At 38.3% G+C, this 17,640-nt stretch overlaps 1 protein-coding gene across 1 annotated transcript in view; it reads right to left on the bottom strand.

The window, feature by feature from the left end:
- LOC127639984 (protein NLRC5-like) overlaps window positions 1-14,028 on the bottom strand; it is a 50,895-nt gene extending 36,867 nt beyond the window's left edge. The window contains exons 1-4 of the mRNA XM_052122348.1: window positions 13,982-14,028; window positions 13,010-13,141; window positions 11,375-11,479; window positions 9,069-9,173 (exon numbers count right to left, since the gene is read on the bottom strand). Coding sequence (XP_051978308.1) covers window positions 9,069-9,173; window positions 11,375-11,479; window positions 13,010-13,068 — 269 coding nt within the window. The 5' untranslated portion in view covers window positions 13,069-13,141; window positions 13,982-14,028. The remainder of the gene's footprint in view (window positions 1-9,068; window positions 9,174-11,374; window positions 11,480-13,009; window positions 13,142-13,981) is intronic.
- Between the last annotated feature and the right edge of the window lie 3,612 nt (window positions 14,029-17,640).

The following is a 17,640-nucleotide window of genomic DNA, read 5'->3' on the forward strand; positions in this document are numbered from 1 at the left end:
TTACATTTGCATTTGCACAATGTGGATAAAAGGTGCATGTCACAAAACAATGAAATATGCCTTACATACAACATTTGTTAATGCACAAAAGAACGTAATTCTTTAAATTAATTGCATACAGTCCATTTACACTACCAAATTCTTATGAATGTGCTGTCTTTGTTTGTATTACTAGTGCTTGAAAGGGAATGGATTGTATAATAGGACACAAACTATGCAGGAGAAGAACCTCAGAATCAAATTGCACTTGACCCATTATCACATTGAGAGTGAAATTTCACCAAACCCACTTGCACCTAAATTAGCACATGCTTGCAGGAAAATACCAAAACTTCATGGTCATGCTCATTGACTGCCTGTATGACTTATGGCATTTGCTGCGCTTAGCGCTTGCACTCTTAAAATAGGGGCATGCATGTAAACACCTTTACTGGCATCCTGGGACTCATCCAATGTGTCTTGTGCAAATTTTAAACTCTTTGACATAAAACTCAGAGAAAATCCTCAATTTCAAATTTCATGTAACAAAGATTTCTAATCTAGTTCTTACATGTGGATTTAAATGCTAATCAAACTTGAGCTTGGAGAACTCTGAGACTGTCACACCATGGTCTGTCCAGCAGAGGGGAACCTTGAGCACAAGTCCTTCCACAACTTCCTCCTAATTTCCTGTTCTTGCCTGGGTTGTTAGAGTGTGTGTGTGTATGTGTATATATATAAGCCCTGCTTTTGATTGTATCTTTGCTCAGTCTTGAAGTTCTTTTGTTTAGGCAGATCTTATGTAAATGCCTCTTCCCATTTGACCTACTTTTGATTACATTGAGAGACTTTCTCCCATATCTTTTGACCTTCTTGTGTGGGTAGTTTGTTCTATGCTTTTGGACATGTTTTGCCAGCATCAAACCATTGAGGATCTGTACTTTCTTCAGCCCTGCGTTTTTGATGATTGATCTGTTGTGTTTATTCAAGAAGAACATCAAGACAGCTTTGTTTTCCTCAAGTCCTGCCTCTTGTGATTCTCTGCAGTTTGGGTCCGCACAGCTCCGTAGCATCACATTTAGTGCTCTGGGTTGCCAGCAGCACACTGTGAGTTTGAGCCCTGGTCCTGACAGAAACTTGTGTACTTTCACCAAGGAACTAATTAGGTGCATTTCTCTTTTTGTTGACGGGGGTCAACACAATGTTTAAAAAGAAATGTTTAACTCAAATTTATGTTCTAAATGCAAGGTACTGAATTTCCGCTTAACCATCTTTTGTGGTGAAACAAAATGCACATTGTAGATCATATTTCAAGTTATGGCAGGAAAACATTATACATTGTGGTGTGGTAGACAATTTACATTGTAAATTAAACTGTGGAATCTTAAAGTTGTGCTTAAGGTGTATTCACCTGTTCAGAAAATAACATGCCACTTCTTCATCACTCTTCAGTCCCTTTTGTGCTTTTAGAGACTGCCACCGTGCAAATTCTGAACCGATATTTACTGTGTTCTTTTGCCACTGATTACTGAAGAAAGAAAGAAAGAACAACATATTTATTTATTATCGACTGTCATTTGTTCAGTACAGAAAAATGGTTGATGTTTAGACACTCCTGCCCTAACACAAAACAGATATAGCAGTAGACTATAGGTTTGTTGTTGATTATATTCAATAACTTAAATAATTCATAGTTTGAAGAAAAGAGCTGAAATAAATGAATATGGAGGGTATAGCTGGGGGCAACTCCTCTTAACCAGAGGCTGTGAATGGCTGCAGGGCCAGTATATATATATACATAATTCACATCAAATTATTTCAGTGACCGGATCTAGTGAGCTATTTTCTGTTGATGCCCTTAACCTGTTCACTTGAGGTTTTTAAGGTTTTAATGTCCTACAATTCAAGATGGAAGACCTCTACCCAAAAATGCTGTACATGCGAACAGCGGCATGAAGAGTGGAATTAAGTAACATGGGATTTTGAGAGTGCATTAAGAACAAATATCTAGATTAGACTCATTTTGTGCTTCTTGTATTGTGTCATTTATGTTCTGTGAATACTTTTAAACTTGCTGTACTACACTGTCTACATACAGTATGACCAACAATAAAAAACACATAAAATACCTTTTTTTAGGTGCTATTTTTCTGTCACTGAAGTTCGGCACATCACCTTTTGAATGGTCACTCTTCATAGACACAACATGTGAGTCCGGTCTTTCACTAATGACACAAAGTGATGAGAGAAAAGGCAGTTTGGAACAGGAGGTACATCAGTCTCATTTCAAGACATTGTGGATGGTAATTAAAACTAAATATGTCAGTTTTGTATGTTAAAATACTTGATCCTATCCCAGCTTAAAGGGATAGTTCACCCCAAAATGAAAATTCTCTCATTTACTCAGCCTCAAGCCATCCCAGATGTGTATTTCTTTCTTCTGTTGAGCACAAATTAAGGCTTTTAGAAGAATATCTCAGCTCAGTAGGTCCATACAATGTAAGTGAATGGTGATCAGACCTTGGTGTTAGAGTGGATTTTCTTCTTTCAATCAAAAACTGTCATGGTGGGAGAGAAGGGTGCTTATGTGTCTATCGAGTTCAAACTGTGCAAAGAGTTCAAAGTTATAATGTGTTTTTTGTTTTGCTGAATGAAGCTAACGACATCAAACATTACTTGGTTTAAGGAAAACAAATGAAGCTCTGATAAAGCACTTCAATCAGTAAATTTGTTGATTTTTTGACAAAAGCTTCGATGTGGTCAAACGTCACCACTAATGACGTACTTCCTTGTTAAATTTGCTTCAGTTCTTGATTAAAAAAAGAAACACAAATAACAGCACAAATTGGGTCCCAATACAGTAGTACAAACACTTTTACTCTCCTAGTAATACAATTTTACTGCCCAGTCCACAAGCACATTTATTTCCCAATTTACAGGCTCAAACAATCAGTTACTAATTTAATTTCATACATTACAACATAATACACAAATCTTGGTAATTGTTTTGAAGCCCCAAGGTTTGACTACCCTTACAAAAAACTGAAACTTCCTGCAACTTGCTGCAAGTTTGCCACTCATTATTTACACATGCAAATGAGCTTTTGATTCGCTGCAAATGTTTGCCAGAAGTTTGCACCTCTTCGCCAGTAGTGCCGAACCTCTGGCAAACCTTTGGCAACATTGGACAATTTGCTGAGTCCAAAATCAGTAGAGAATTTTCTGAGTGTTTATGAACATTTACCTTAGTAAACAATACACAAAATAGACTTAATAAAGCGCTGAAAATATTTTTATTGTTTCAAAATCAATAAGAAGGGCCACAAACTAGACCACCAGTGGCTATATAAGGAATCACAGCAGCCCTGTAACTGTGCTTCATCTTTCATAATCAGATCTAATCTTCACGGGAAAGTGCTTCTGAATACATGGAACAGACGCACGGGTTGTGGAGTGGAGCAAGTGTCATAAAAACACTCGAAAGAAGTGAAAGAAGTTTCAGAATCCAGATGGAGTGGTGTTCAGTGATTTATTGTTTTATTACTGCAAGTCAAGATCTATCAAATCCACCCCAATGGAGGTATTAGCAGACAAAGTGGTGTAATGCAAAATGCATTAAATACCTTGTGGTAGCTGATGGCGTTACCTCACTGAAGTTTGGTACGTCACCTTTGGAATGGTCACTCTTCACACACGAAAAGTCGGATACATGAGAGCCTAGTCTAAAGACACAAGTAGACAAAAAGCATTATACTTCAGGACGTCCCTCTCATTTGAAGAGATTAATGTTTAAAATGGTATTTATAGTGTTGGGGAGTAACTAACTAAAATTAGTGACACTACCAATGTAACTGCATTTTTCAGTAGCGTTACAGTAGTTCAGCTATTTCCACAATAGTATTGCTTCACCATTAGAGAGATATTTTTACTAACAAGTAGCGGTGTAGTGTGACAAAATGCAAGCAATACAGCCAAACAAAATGGTAACCCATCAAACACAGAACATTCCCTAACGTTAGCATTAGGTTCCTATTGGCAATTTTTTTGTGAACCAATTTCTAACGTTCAAGGAACATTCTCTTTAGGTTCTATTTCTTATAACCTTAAACTAACGTTCCCAGAACATTATGGAAAACAGTAATTGTTAACTCGGCATCCTCCCTCTCACAAGTGTATAATTTTGAGAGTACAAAACAATTAAGTGCATTGGTTCATTTGGACGGCTCATGTATATAAATTGGTTAAAATAACGATTCACAGATTCACTTCTGAGCCCCTGAGTAGAAGTTTGCGTCTTTTTTTAATGTAAAATAATTGCTTGTTGTTTTTGGTGACTGTGCATTATTGTTCTTCTCACAACCAGATGGATAAATGAGCTAATACAATGCTATAATGTTAATGTTTGCACTACAGACCTTCAAATCAACTTATTAATTTGATTTGTTAAATAGCAATGTATTTTCAGAATCTCGTAGCATGAAAGAGTCTCGTTTAGATGGGCATGGAGCATTGTTTTGGATTGCTATCATCGTATTAGTATTGTATTTTAAATAGTTTCAGAGTTTTTGTAATTTGCATTTTCATTCAAATTCTTTAACTTTAAATCTTAGGACCCAAATCAGAACGTTAGTTTGATACTGGAACCCAGAATGTGTTTTATTTTATTTTATAATTGTATTTATAATGCATGAAATACCTTTTGGTAGCTGATGGTGTTTCCTCACTGAAGTTCGGTACATCACCTTTGGAATGGTCACTCTTCATAGACATAACACTGGATACATGCAAGAGAGCAACAGGAGTTACTGTAGTCTCATTTTAATTGATTTAGTGTTTGCAAGTGGTAATTAAGTAGTTATATCCAACTATAAGGCTAAATGAGCGAATCCTAACCCAATTCTATGATGAAAATGTTTGCATTGGACACCTTTGCTATATTTCACTATGTTTGATATTTGATTTGGTCAAGATTATGAAGTCACGTCATAATCTTGCTGCTTTAGACTTAGGGTTTCCATCAAATGGGTATTAACAGTGCTGCTGTATCATCTCTTGGGCAGAGACATCAAGACAATATCCACCTTAAGCCTGAGTGTTTATATTCACCTTCCCTACACTCTTCTAAACGGTCACTATGACCCTGTTTACACCTGGTATTAAGATGCATCTCAGGTGATCTGATCACATGTGGTCTGATGAGACACATCGCTGTTTACACCTGTGACCACTTGTGATCGGATTTGGTGGGGAGGGTCTCTGTTTCATGACAACATACATCAATCACTTTGTCAGTGAGTTACTGCACAATTATAAACAGCAACAATGTTGGAATAGACAAAGAAAGTGCAAAAAACTGCACACTATTTCTCCTAGATACAACTGAAATGTAATCTTAGCACAAAAGCATCATTCCGAGCTGTTATTGTAGTGAATTTCCTGTATTATGGGAGCTTTAGATGTTCGTGCTTCTCATAAGTGTCACTGCATGTTGATTTCAGACACACTGAAGAAGATCTGTGAAGTTTTAATGTTTGTGTACGTATCTGTTTTTTTAAATGATCAGATTGTAGGGTTATTTCCTTTTTAACTGCTCATTTGCAAAGTTTAAACTCTTGTTTTAGTGCACCAGTTGATTGACAGGTAAGGGGTGGCGTGTCGCTGCTGCCAGAAAGCATGCACGACGGATTAGCGTTTACACCACAGATGTGATGCGGTCATATGTGATTTTGACCACATTCGTATCTTGTTTTGGTGATCCGATCACAAAATATTTTTAGACCCATTTAGACCTGTATTTAGAGCTGACAACATGTGATCAGATAACAAAAAATGCATCTTAATATCAGTTGGAAACAGGGTCTAAATGTTATATGCACTGAGGCTACATTGCATACGTCCAACTTTAAGAAACACACATGAAATACCTTTTGGTAGCTGATGGGGTTTTCTTACTGAAGTTCGGTACATCACCTTTGGAATGGTCACTCTTCATAGACATAACACTGGATACATGCAAGAGAGCAACAGGAGTTACTGTAGTCTCATTTTAATTGATTTAGAGTTTGCAAGTGGTTATTAAGTAGTTATATCCAACTATAAGAATAAATGAGCTAACCCTAACCCAATTCTATGATGAAAATGTTTGCGTTGGACACCTTTGCTATCTTTCAATATGTTTGATATTTGATTTGGTAAAAACAAAGTAACTTTATAATCTTGCTGCTTTAGATTTAGGGTTGCCATCAAATGGGTATTAACAGACTGCTGTATCATCTCTTGGGCAAAGATTTAAGACAATCTCCACCTTAATCCTGAGTGTTTATATTCGCCTTCCCTACACTCTTCTAAACGGTCACTATGACCCCCGTTTACACCATGCTAAACTGATTCACTTACATAATTCCACCTTGTAAATTAACACCACCAATGTAAACCTAATGCACAGAGTCCCGTGCCATCAACTGGGTATTAACAGACTGCTGTATCATCTCTTGGGCTGAGGCTTCAAGATAAGCTGATTTCCTAACTCCACTTTACTCCTGAGTGTTTATATTCGCCTTCCCTAAACTCTTCTAAACTGACACTAAATATTATCTACTGACTGTCTCGACTGAAAGTTTTTCCCTCCTTTTGCCCACATCATCTTGAGCTTCTTCTCTTTGCTGATTGTCTTGGCTTTACATGTACATTTTTTCATGATCTCAGTAAATGCTCCTGATGAAAGAGTCAAATAAATTGAATCCTCTGATAAATATCAGAACACCTTTGCAGCTCAATGACCAACTTAAAGAAACACACAGGAAATACCTTTTGGTAGCTGATGGTGTTTCCCCACTGAAGTTCGGTACATCACCTTTCGAATGGTCACTCTTCATAGACACAGAACTGAATACAGGTGAGCCGGGTTTTTCACTAATTTGAGAGATAAAGAGCAGAAAGCACAAAGCCTCGTTTGATGGAACATGACTTCAGAAAGCGGCACGATGTTCTGGTACCCCAGGATCGCATTATTCTGACATTTTTACTTTGGCTCCAGTGTGTTCACCTTCCCCTGTGGCACGGCCAGATGTGTGTTGCATATGCAGCATGGGAGACCCAAGTTTGTATCCCTCATTGAAGCCAGGAAGTAATTGCTTTTGCATAATCAGTGACAAGTGTGTTTCTAAGGTTGCATTTCTCTCTCTAACATGATATTTTACTCCACAGATGGTTAGGTTTAGGTTTGGGGTTTGGTGTACAGTTAATCAAATATGCATTCATCTTCACTGTATTGCAGGCAACTAAAAACAACTTGCTTCACAACTTATTGAACTGTTAAAATCTAAAAAAAATTCTAGACTGTTGAAATATTGTTTTTCCTTTAGCTACCAACTTGTCTTTTTTCTAATTTTGAAGAAATGCATGAAATACCTTTTGGTAGCTGATGGTGTTTCCTCATTGAAGTTCGGTACATCACCTTTCGAATGGTCACTCTTCATAGACACAGAACTGAATACAGGTGAATCTGCTCTTTCACTAGTGACACAAAGAACAGAGACAAAAAGCATTTTCTGCTTGTGTTGCATTTAAATTGATTTAGTATTGCAAATGGTAATTAAGTACAGCTATATCAAATTACTGTATATACATTATTGTTCTTGTCACGACTATAAGGAGAAATTAGCTAACACAAATCTATAATGCTAATGTTTGCATTGGACACCTTTGGTATCTTTTGCTTTGTTCGATGTTTAATTTGATGAAATCCAAAGCAACTTCATAATCTTACTGTTTAAAGGGACAGTTCACCCAGAAAGGAAAGATGTCTCATTATTTACTCACCCTCATGCCATCCCAGATGTATATGACTTTCTTTATTCTGCAGAACACAAATGAAGAATTTTAGGAGAATATTTCAGCTCTGTAGGTCCATACAATGCCCTCCAAAAAGGAGTTAAAGTTACCATAAAAGTAATCCATACGACTCCAGTGGTTTAATCAATGTCTTCTGAAGAGATCTTGTTGTTTTTGGGTGAGAATAGACCTAAATATAATTCCTTTTTCAAAGTCCATCTTGCCATTGTATATAGGCACAATCATGATTTCAAGCTTGATTACACTTCCTAGTGCTTGACGCATGTGTAGAGCACTAGATGGCGCTACAGGAAGTGTAATCGAGCTTGAAATCATGATTGCCAAAGAGACTGCTGTCAAGATGTACAGTGAAAGAGGAGTTTGGTCTGTTCTCACCCAAAACAAACTGGATCACTTTTGAAGACGTTAATTAAACCACTGGAGTCTTATGGATTACTTTAATGGTGACTTTATCTCCTTCTTGGAGCTTTTGGAGGTCTGGTCCCCTTTAACGTGCATTGTATGGACCTACAGAGAAGGAATATTCTTCTAAAAATCTTTATTAGTGTTCTTCAGAAGTAAGAAACATACACATCTGGGATGGCATGAGGTTGAGTAAATGATGGAACTATTCCATTAAAGAGTCTCAATTGGATGGGGGAAAACTTCACCAAACTGTCCTAGAGACTTAATTTAATCCATCCCTCTTCAAACATTAACCTTCATTAAAGTGACAATGTCAGAGTCTTTTTTATTTCAGAGAGCAACTAAATCAAGAGTTTGGACTCTGCTCCACTCCATGCTAAACTGCTTCACTTACATAATTCCAACATGTAAATAAACACCACCAATGGAAACCTAATGCCACAGAGATGAGACATGCTGCCATGGAGGAGTCCCGTGCCATCAACTGGTATTAACAGACTGCTGTATCATCTCTTGGGCTGAGGCTTCAAGATAAGCTGATTTCTTAACTCCACTTTACTCCTGAGTGTTTATATTCGCCTTCCCTAAACTCTTCTAAACTGACACTAAATGTTATCTACTGACTGTCTCGACTGAAAGTTTTTCTCTCCTTTTTGCCCACATCATCTTGAGCTTCTTCTCTTTGCTGATTGTCTTGGCTTTACATGTACATTTTTTCATGATCTCAGTAAATGCTCCTGATGAAAGAGTCAAATAAATTGAATCCTCTGATAAATATCAGAACACCTTTGCAGCTCAATGACCAACTTAAAGAAACACACAGGAAATACCTTTTGGTAGCTGATGGTGTTTCCCCACTGAAGTTCGGTACATCACCTTTCGAATGGTCACTCTTCAGAGACACAGAGCTGAATACAGGTGAGCCGGGTTTTTCACTAATTTGAGAGATAAAGAGCAGAAAGCACAAAGCCTCGTTTGATGGAACATGACTTGAGAAAGCGGCATGTTGTTCTGGTACCCCAGGATCGCATTATTCTGACATTTTTACTTTGGCTCCAGTGTGTTCACCTTCCCCTGTGGCACGACCAGATGTGTGTTGCATATGCAGCGTGGGAGACCCAAGTTTGTATCCCGCATTGAAGCCAGGAAGTAATTGCTTTTGCATAATCAGTGACAAGTGTGTTTCTAAGGTTGCATTTCTCTCTCTAACATGATATTTTACTCCACAGATGGTTAGGTTTAGGTTTGGGGTTTGGTGTACAGTTAATCAAATATGCATTCATCGTCACTGTATTGCAGGCAAATAAAAACAACTTGCTTCACAACATATTGAACTGTTAAAATCTAAAAAAAATTGACTGTTGAAATATTGTTTTTCCTTTAGCTACCAACTTGTCTTTTTTCTAATTTTGAAGAAATGCGTGAAATACCTTTTGGTAGCTGATGGTGTTTCCTCATTGAAGTTCGGTACATCACCTTTCGATTTATCACTCTTCATAGACACAGAACTGAATACAGGTGAATCTACTCTTTCACTAGTGACACAAAGAACAGAGACAAAAAGCATTTTCTACTTGTGTTGCATTTAAATTGATTTAGTATTGCAAATGGTAATTAAGTACAGCTATATCAAATTACTGTATATACATTATTGTTCTTGTCACGACTATAAGGAGAAATTAGCTAACACAAATCTATAATGCTAATGTTTGCATTGGACACCTTTGGTATCTTTTGCTTTGTTCGATGTTTCATTTGATGAAATCCAAAGCAACTTCATAATCTTGCTGTTTAAAGGGATAGTTCACCCAAAAAAGGAAAGTTGTCTCATTATTTACTCAACCTCATGCCATCCCAGATGTGTATGACTTTCTTTATTCTGCAGAACACAAATGAAGAATTTTAGGAGAATATTTCAGCTCTGTAGGTCCATACAATGCCCTCCAAAAAGGAGTTAAAGTTACGATAAAAGTAATCCATACGACTCCAGTGGTTTAATCAATGTCTTCTGAAGAGATCTTGTTGTTTTTGGGTGAGAATAGACCTAAATATAATTCCTTTTTCAAAGTCCATCTTGCCATTGCAGTCTCTAGGCACAATCACGATTTCAAGCTTGATTACACTTCCTAGTGCTTGACGCATGTGTAGAGCACTAGATGGCGCTACAGGAAGTGTAATCGAGCTTGAAATCATGATTGCCAAAGAGACTGCTGTCAAGATGTACAGTGAAAGAGGAGTTTGGTCTGTTCTCACCCAAAACAAACTGGATCACTTTTGAAGACATTAATTAAACCACTGGAGTCTTATGGATTACTTTAATGGTGACTTTATCTCCTTCTTGGAGCTTTTGGAGGTCTGGTCCCCTTTAACGTGCATTGTATGGACCTACAGAGAAGGAATATTCTTCGAAAAATCTTTATTAGTGTTCTTCAGAAGTAAGAAACATACACATCTGGGATGGCATGAGGTTGAGTAAATGATGAGATAATGTTAATTTTTAGGTGAACTATTCCATTAAAGAGTCTCAATTGGATGGGGGAAAACTTCACCAAACTGTCCTAGAGACTTAATTTAATCCATCCCTCTTCAAACATTAACCTTCATTAAAGTGACAATGTCAGAGTCTTTTTTATTTCAGAGAGCAACTAAATCAAGAGTTTGGACTCTGCTCCACTCCATGCTAAACTGCTTCACTTACATAATTCCAACATGTAAATAAACACCACCAATGGAAACCTAATGCCACAGAGATGAGACATGCTGCCATGGAGGAGTCCCGTGCCATCAACTGGTATTAACAGACTGCTGTATCATCTCTTGGGCTGAGGCTTCAAGATAAGCTGATTTCCTAACTCCACTTTACTCCTGAGTGTTTATATTCGCCTTCCCTAAACTCTTCTAAACTGACACTAAATGTTATCTACTGACTCAGTCTCAACTGAAAGTTTTTCCCTCCTTTTTGCCAACATCATCTTGAGCTTCTTCTCTTTGCTGATTGTCTTGGCTTTACATGTACATTTTTTCATGATCTCAGTAAATGCTCCTGATTAAAGAGTCAAATAAATTGAATCCTCTGATAAATATCAGAACACCTTTGCAGCTCAATGACCAACTTAAAGAAACACACATGAAATACCTTTTGGTAGCTGATGGTGTTTCCTCACTGAAGTTCGGTACATCACCTTTCGAATGGTCACTCTTCAGAGACACAGAGCTGAATACAGGTGAGCCGGGTTTTTCACTAGTGACAAAGAGCAGAGAGAAAATTCACACTTCTGTCTCATTTTTTAAAAGATTTAAGGATAACCAATTTGTTTGCATTGTTTTTTCTGCAACAAGAAAGGAGAATGGAGGAAATTTAAATCAGGACATGCAAGAGAAGGTATAGGAAGTAACTATCCAGTAACAGTATGGCAGACTGAAGGCCCTATGCCCCAAATACCACCACAAACTCCACTGGGATAAACTACACCAGTGTTTTTTGGATGAATGTCACCCAACCTTTTTCTTAACCAAGAAAATTGTGCATTTTGGTGCAGCCAATAGTTGTTCTGACTGTTCAAGTCAGTCAGTATAAGAAGGTGTTCAAACTGCCATTTATTGGCAAACATGAATAGAAACCCTGCATAGGCCAATCGTTTTTAAACATTGCATTGAAAAGGGGTATTTTTAGCGAGCTACTTTAAATGCAAACAATTAATTGAGGAAAAGTTAGAAAATTAGCATATTATAAGTCTACATTAAAGGTACAGTTTACCCAAAACTGGATATTCTCTCTTCATTTACTCACCCTCATGCTATCACAAATGTTTATGACTTTATTACATCAGCAGAACACAAATGAAGATTTTTAGAAGACAAGTTCAGCTCTGTTGGTCCATACAATTCAAGTGAATGGTGACCAGTCTTTTGTAGCTCCAAAAAGTCATTTCCTACTCTAAATCTCCACTTTCACTTTTACATCAAAACAAATCACATGTGGTGCCTGTTTAGTTTCACTTTCACATTTGAAAGTGAAAGTTAAAGTGGGGTAAAAAAATAATTTTTGTCACTCACACCTATCATATCTCGTCTGAAGACATGGATTAAACCACTGGAGTCTTATGGATTACTTTTATGTGTCCTATATGTGATATTAGGTGCTACAAATGTCTGGTCACCATTCACTTGCATTGTATGGAAATACACGACTGAAATATTTATCTTAAAATCTTTGTTTGTGTTCTGTAGATGATTGAAAGTCATACACATATTTTTGGGTGAACTATCCCTTTAAATTTTGAAGTAAACGCCGTCACCAGTGGCATCTTATTTTTCATCACTGTTTGTTCTACTACAATATAAACTCCTCTTGTATCATATTTGTTATGCAATCTAATACCTATTTCCTGCAATTCACTTTTGGACTCTGGACCTGACAAGCGTATTTCCCTCCTCCTCCTTATTCCTGAGGGCTTCTCTTTGCTTAAAGTCCAAGGACTCCAATAAACTGACACGAAATTGTATCTGCTGATTATCTTAGCTTGAAAACTTCTTACGATCACATAAATCACATATAAAGAATCTCGTAAAGCCTCTTGCTGATAAGACAAAAATCAAACAAATTGTAATGATTCACATTTGATTTGTTAAACATTTGTCAGTGTTGACGGCAAGTTTGGGAAACAAAACTCTAATCGGTAATGATAAATACTTATTGTGCGGCAATAGTGTGAAAAATAGTCCTTGATAGTGAGGTTGGGGTTTTTTTCATAAAGAGATACTGTCTTACCTCTGTTCCTCCGAGAGACTCATCTCAGAGGCAGATTTCTGTCTTTGCTTCTCTGACATCACTTCAGCAATGCGTCCATGGCATAAGGTTCAGCACTGGCATCTTTGGGTTGGTGAAGCCACTTTGAATGACCTAAAGATGACCATATTTAACCGAGTTCAATAACATGGCAGTTCAGGATTTTTGAATAAGCAATAAAACGAGATAGATACATAGAAAAATATACAACATATTGTAATACAACAACTTTATTGCCATGTAGTGTAACCCAACTGTCTTGATCATTTCAGATCATTCATTAAAATGAATTGAGGGGCTCCCATCTCCTCTTATCATTATATAATGATACATTAAACATTATCTCAGCACTGTACTTTATTTCCATATAAGTTGTATGCCTTTATTAATACACAATGAGCAAAAGAGCTCCAGTATTTCTAAACTTGACTGTGCACTTGCAAGTATAATGTGGCTGGCCAAATGTAAATAAAGGGGTAAAACTTGAGATTTTAGGTGATTCATATTCAACATATTTTTATTTCTTTCAGTGTTGTAGTTTTTATGTATCCTTTACAATCATATTTCTAAGTACTTATATGTGATCATATATTCATGTGTTAACAACTTATTTGATATATTTAATAAAATGAGAAATGCTTTCACAATAATTAAATATTTGAGTAAATATAACATTGAAAATATACTATTAAATGCCATATGAAGCTATATATTCTATCTATCAAATACCTCTTTGATATAAACCAACATCCTGTATGAACATTCAGTCACATGTGTTGGAAGGGTCTGTGAAGTGCGCACAAAATACTTTCGATTTCGCAAAATCACAGAAAAACGTAAAAATATCTGCAATAACTCGTTTTCAATAACGCTCCTGCATATTAAATCACGCTTACATATATAAATATTAAATCCCTTCATTACCTCACCCAACATAATTACTAATGTACTTACTTTCTGTAACTGGCGGTCTTGTGCACCTAGAAAGAATGTTGAGAAACGGGTCTTCTGCGACATTTCCTGAAGCCAGAGAATATTTAACGGAGACGGGCCACTTCTATTAAAATGAATGCGAGAAATTGGAGCGCCCAACAATCAACAGATGTAGAAAGGAAGTCCCACCTCTGTACTGTCATGACTGGAAATAGCGCCTCGAGAGCGTCCCAAACACGCATGATAGTGGACTGACTCACTAGAAACACTTTGCTGAAGCCCCTCCCGAAAACTGCAGATATACGCTCAGAGTGAAAAGTGCCGTTTATACACTAGTAACTCCACTAATCATCTTTATTTGCCAGACTTCAGCAACATGAATAAACTTATCTTTATATATATTTTATCATTGCCTTTCAGCGACGAGTGTTTATCCGTTTAGATTTACACTTTCGGTTTCAATTTCAAGAACATGCTAGAAATTGCGCATTTGCTTTTATTCCCTTATCTAAGTTCAGGCACACTAACAGTGATCACACACACACACACACACACACACACACACACACACACACACACACACACACACACACACACACACACACACAGACACACACACACACACACACACACACACACACACACACACACAGACACACACACACACACACACACACACACACACACACACACACACACACACACACACACACACACACACACACACACACAGACACATACGTATGCAAACATGAACCATGCAAATTTAAAATCAAATTGAATTTAAGGTTGATTCAATTTGATTTTAAATTTGCATATTTCTTAAAACAGTTTATGAAAAAGGATTAAACAAGATAATAATGCTTAATAATTCATAACATCTATGTCAAATCAAGTCATTTGTATTTTTAAAGCAAATCAGTATCAAGTAACTTACAAGGAGTGTTGTTGGGGACACTAATAGGAAACATTGTAAATTAAATGCATGAGATTTTTTGGTAATAATAATAGTTTAACCCTCCATATCTGATATATATAAATATGATATTTGTATTATTTTGACCTTGTAATGTGAGTAAATCCACACAAGCATCTCAAATAGAAAGTTAATCATTGGTGAATCTGTGCATGTCACATTGTAAATAAAAATAAACACTCACTAACTCTAGTTTTGTCTTTCTCTTTATTCATTCTGTTTATCTGAAGCTAAAATACCCAACACTAGTGTCAGAAATGAACTTTTATTATTTTATATTATTTATTTTCTATTTATTTTACTTTTCCATCAAGGGGCCGTTACTGCCCCCTGAAACCTTTTATACTTTTATGAGGGCAAATATAACATGTGATCTCCTTTCATTTCCAATTCTTCACTTTAATAAATCCTTTTACACAGTTCTCGCTCTGTGAACTGTATGGGGCTATTACATATATTATATTATATATATATCATGAATATTTACATTATATTCATGATGTTAGTCAGAGGGGAACTGGCCCCCATTCTGGTTTCTCTCAAGGTTATTTTTCTCCATTAATCAACATCTTATGGAGTTTTATGTTTCTTGCCACAGTCGCCTTCAGCTTGCTCACTGGGGTTATTAAAACAAATATTATATAATTACTTATTTTTAAACACGATTAAGAATCGTATTTTATCTAATTACACAATGATGATTCATCGACTTTATAGATAACAGTTTTATCGTCTGTTAATGCTGATCTTCTGTAAAGCTGCTTTGAAACGATGTGTGTTCTGAAAGGGGCTATACAAATAAGATTGACTTGACTTAACTTGACTTGATTATTAGCGAACTGTTAAATGCTCACCCCGACGGACTGTTTATTGTCGCCGGAGATTTCAACCATGCGAATCTCAAGACAGTGCTCCCTAAATTCCATCAGTATGTGGACTTTGCAACGAGAGGGGCGAACATGCTTGATCTTGTTTACACAAACATCCCAGGCGCATACCGGGTGGAGCCCCGCCCCCACCTCGGCTACTCAGACCACATCTCTGTTATGTTAATTCCAGCACACAGACCGCTCGTCAGACGCACAAAACTGCTTCAGAAGCAGGTGAAAACCTGCCCAGCAGGAGCCATCTCTGCTCTTCAGGACTGTTTTGAATGTACTGACTGGCACATGTTCAGGGAGGCTGCAACATATGGCGATTCTACCAACTTGGAGGAATACACAGCATCAGTGACCAGCTACATCAGCAAGTGCTCCAACCAGAAGCCGTGGATGACTGCGGAGGTGCGCACGCTGCTGAGGAACCGAGACTCCGCCTTCAGAGCAGGCGATAAGGCAGCCCTAAGAACAGCTAGGGCAAAACTGTCCCGGGCAATCAGAGAGGCAAAGCGCGCACACGCCCAGAGAATCCACAGTCACTTCCAGGACAGCGGTGACACGCGGCGCATGTGGCAGGGCATCCAGGCCATCACCAACTACAGGACAACATCAGTTGCCTGTGACAAAGATGCCTCCCTTCCAGATGCGCTGAACGACTTCTACGCTTGGTTTGAAGTGCAGAACGACGTGGTGGCGAGGAAGACCACCCCTCCTCCCAACGACCAGTTGCTCTGTCTTACCACGGCAGATGTGAGGAAAACTCTATGTAGAGTCAACCCACGGAAGGCTGCTGGACCAGACAGCATTCCTGGCAGAGTGCTCAGAGGATGTGCAAACCAGCTGGCAGATGTTCTTACAGACATCTTCAACATCTCTCTGAGCAGCGCCGTCGTTCCAACGTGCTTCAAGGCCACCACCATCATCCCCATGCCAAAGAAGTCTTCAGTGTCCTGCCTCAATGAATACCATCCCATCGCACTCACACCCATAATCATGAAGTGCTTCGAGAGGCTCGTCATTAGGCACATTAAGACCCAGCTGCCCCCCTCACTAGACCCACTGCAGTTTGCGTATCGTCCAAACCGTTCAACTGACGATGCCATCGCCACCACCCTCCATCTGGCCCTCACCCACCTAGATAAAAAGGACTCATATGTTTGAATGCTGTTCACAGATTTCAGCTCAGCATTCAACACAATCATTCCCCAGCACCTGATTGGAAAGCTGAACCTGCTGGGCCTGGACACCTCCCTCTGCAACTGGATCCTGGACTTACTGACTGGGAGACCTCAGTCATTCCGGATCGGGAACAGCATCTCCACCACCACCACACTGAGCACTGGGGCCCCCCAGGGCTGTGTGCTCAGTCCACTGCTGTTCACTCTGCTGACTCACGACTGTGCAGCAATGCACAGCTCGAATCACATCATCAAGTTCGCCGATGACACGACCGTGGTGGGTCTCATCAGCAAGAACGACGAGTCAGCATACAGAGAGGAGGTGCAGCGGCTGACGGACTGGTGTAGAGCCAACAACTTGTCTCTGAATGTCGACAAATCAAAAGAGATGTGTGAAAACATTCCGCTGAACATCGACGGCTCCTCTGTGGAGATCATCAACAGCACCAAATTCCTTGGTGTTCACCTGGCGGAGAACCTCACCTGGTCCCTCAACACCAGCTCAATCACCAAGAAAGCCCAGCAGCATCTCTACTTTCTTCGAAGGCTGAGGAAAGCACATCTCCCATCCCCATCCTCACTACATTCTATAGAGGGACTATTGAGAGCATCCTGAGCAGCTGCATCACTGCCTGTTTTGGGACTTGC

Source organism: Xyrauchen texanus, chromosome 48, assembly GCF_025860055.1.
Source record: "Xyrauchen texanus isolate HMW12.3.18 chromosome 48, RBS_HiC_50CHRs, whole genome shotgun sequence".
NCBI classification, from domain to species: Eukaryota; Metazoa; Chordata; class Actinopteri; order Cypriniformes; family Catostomidae; genus Xyrauchen; species Xyrauchen texanus.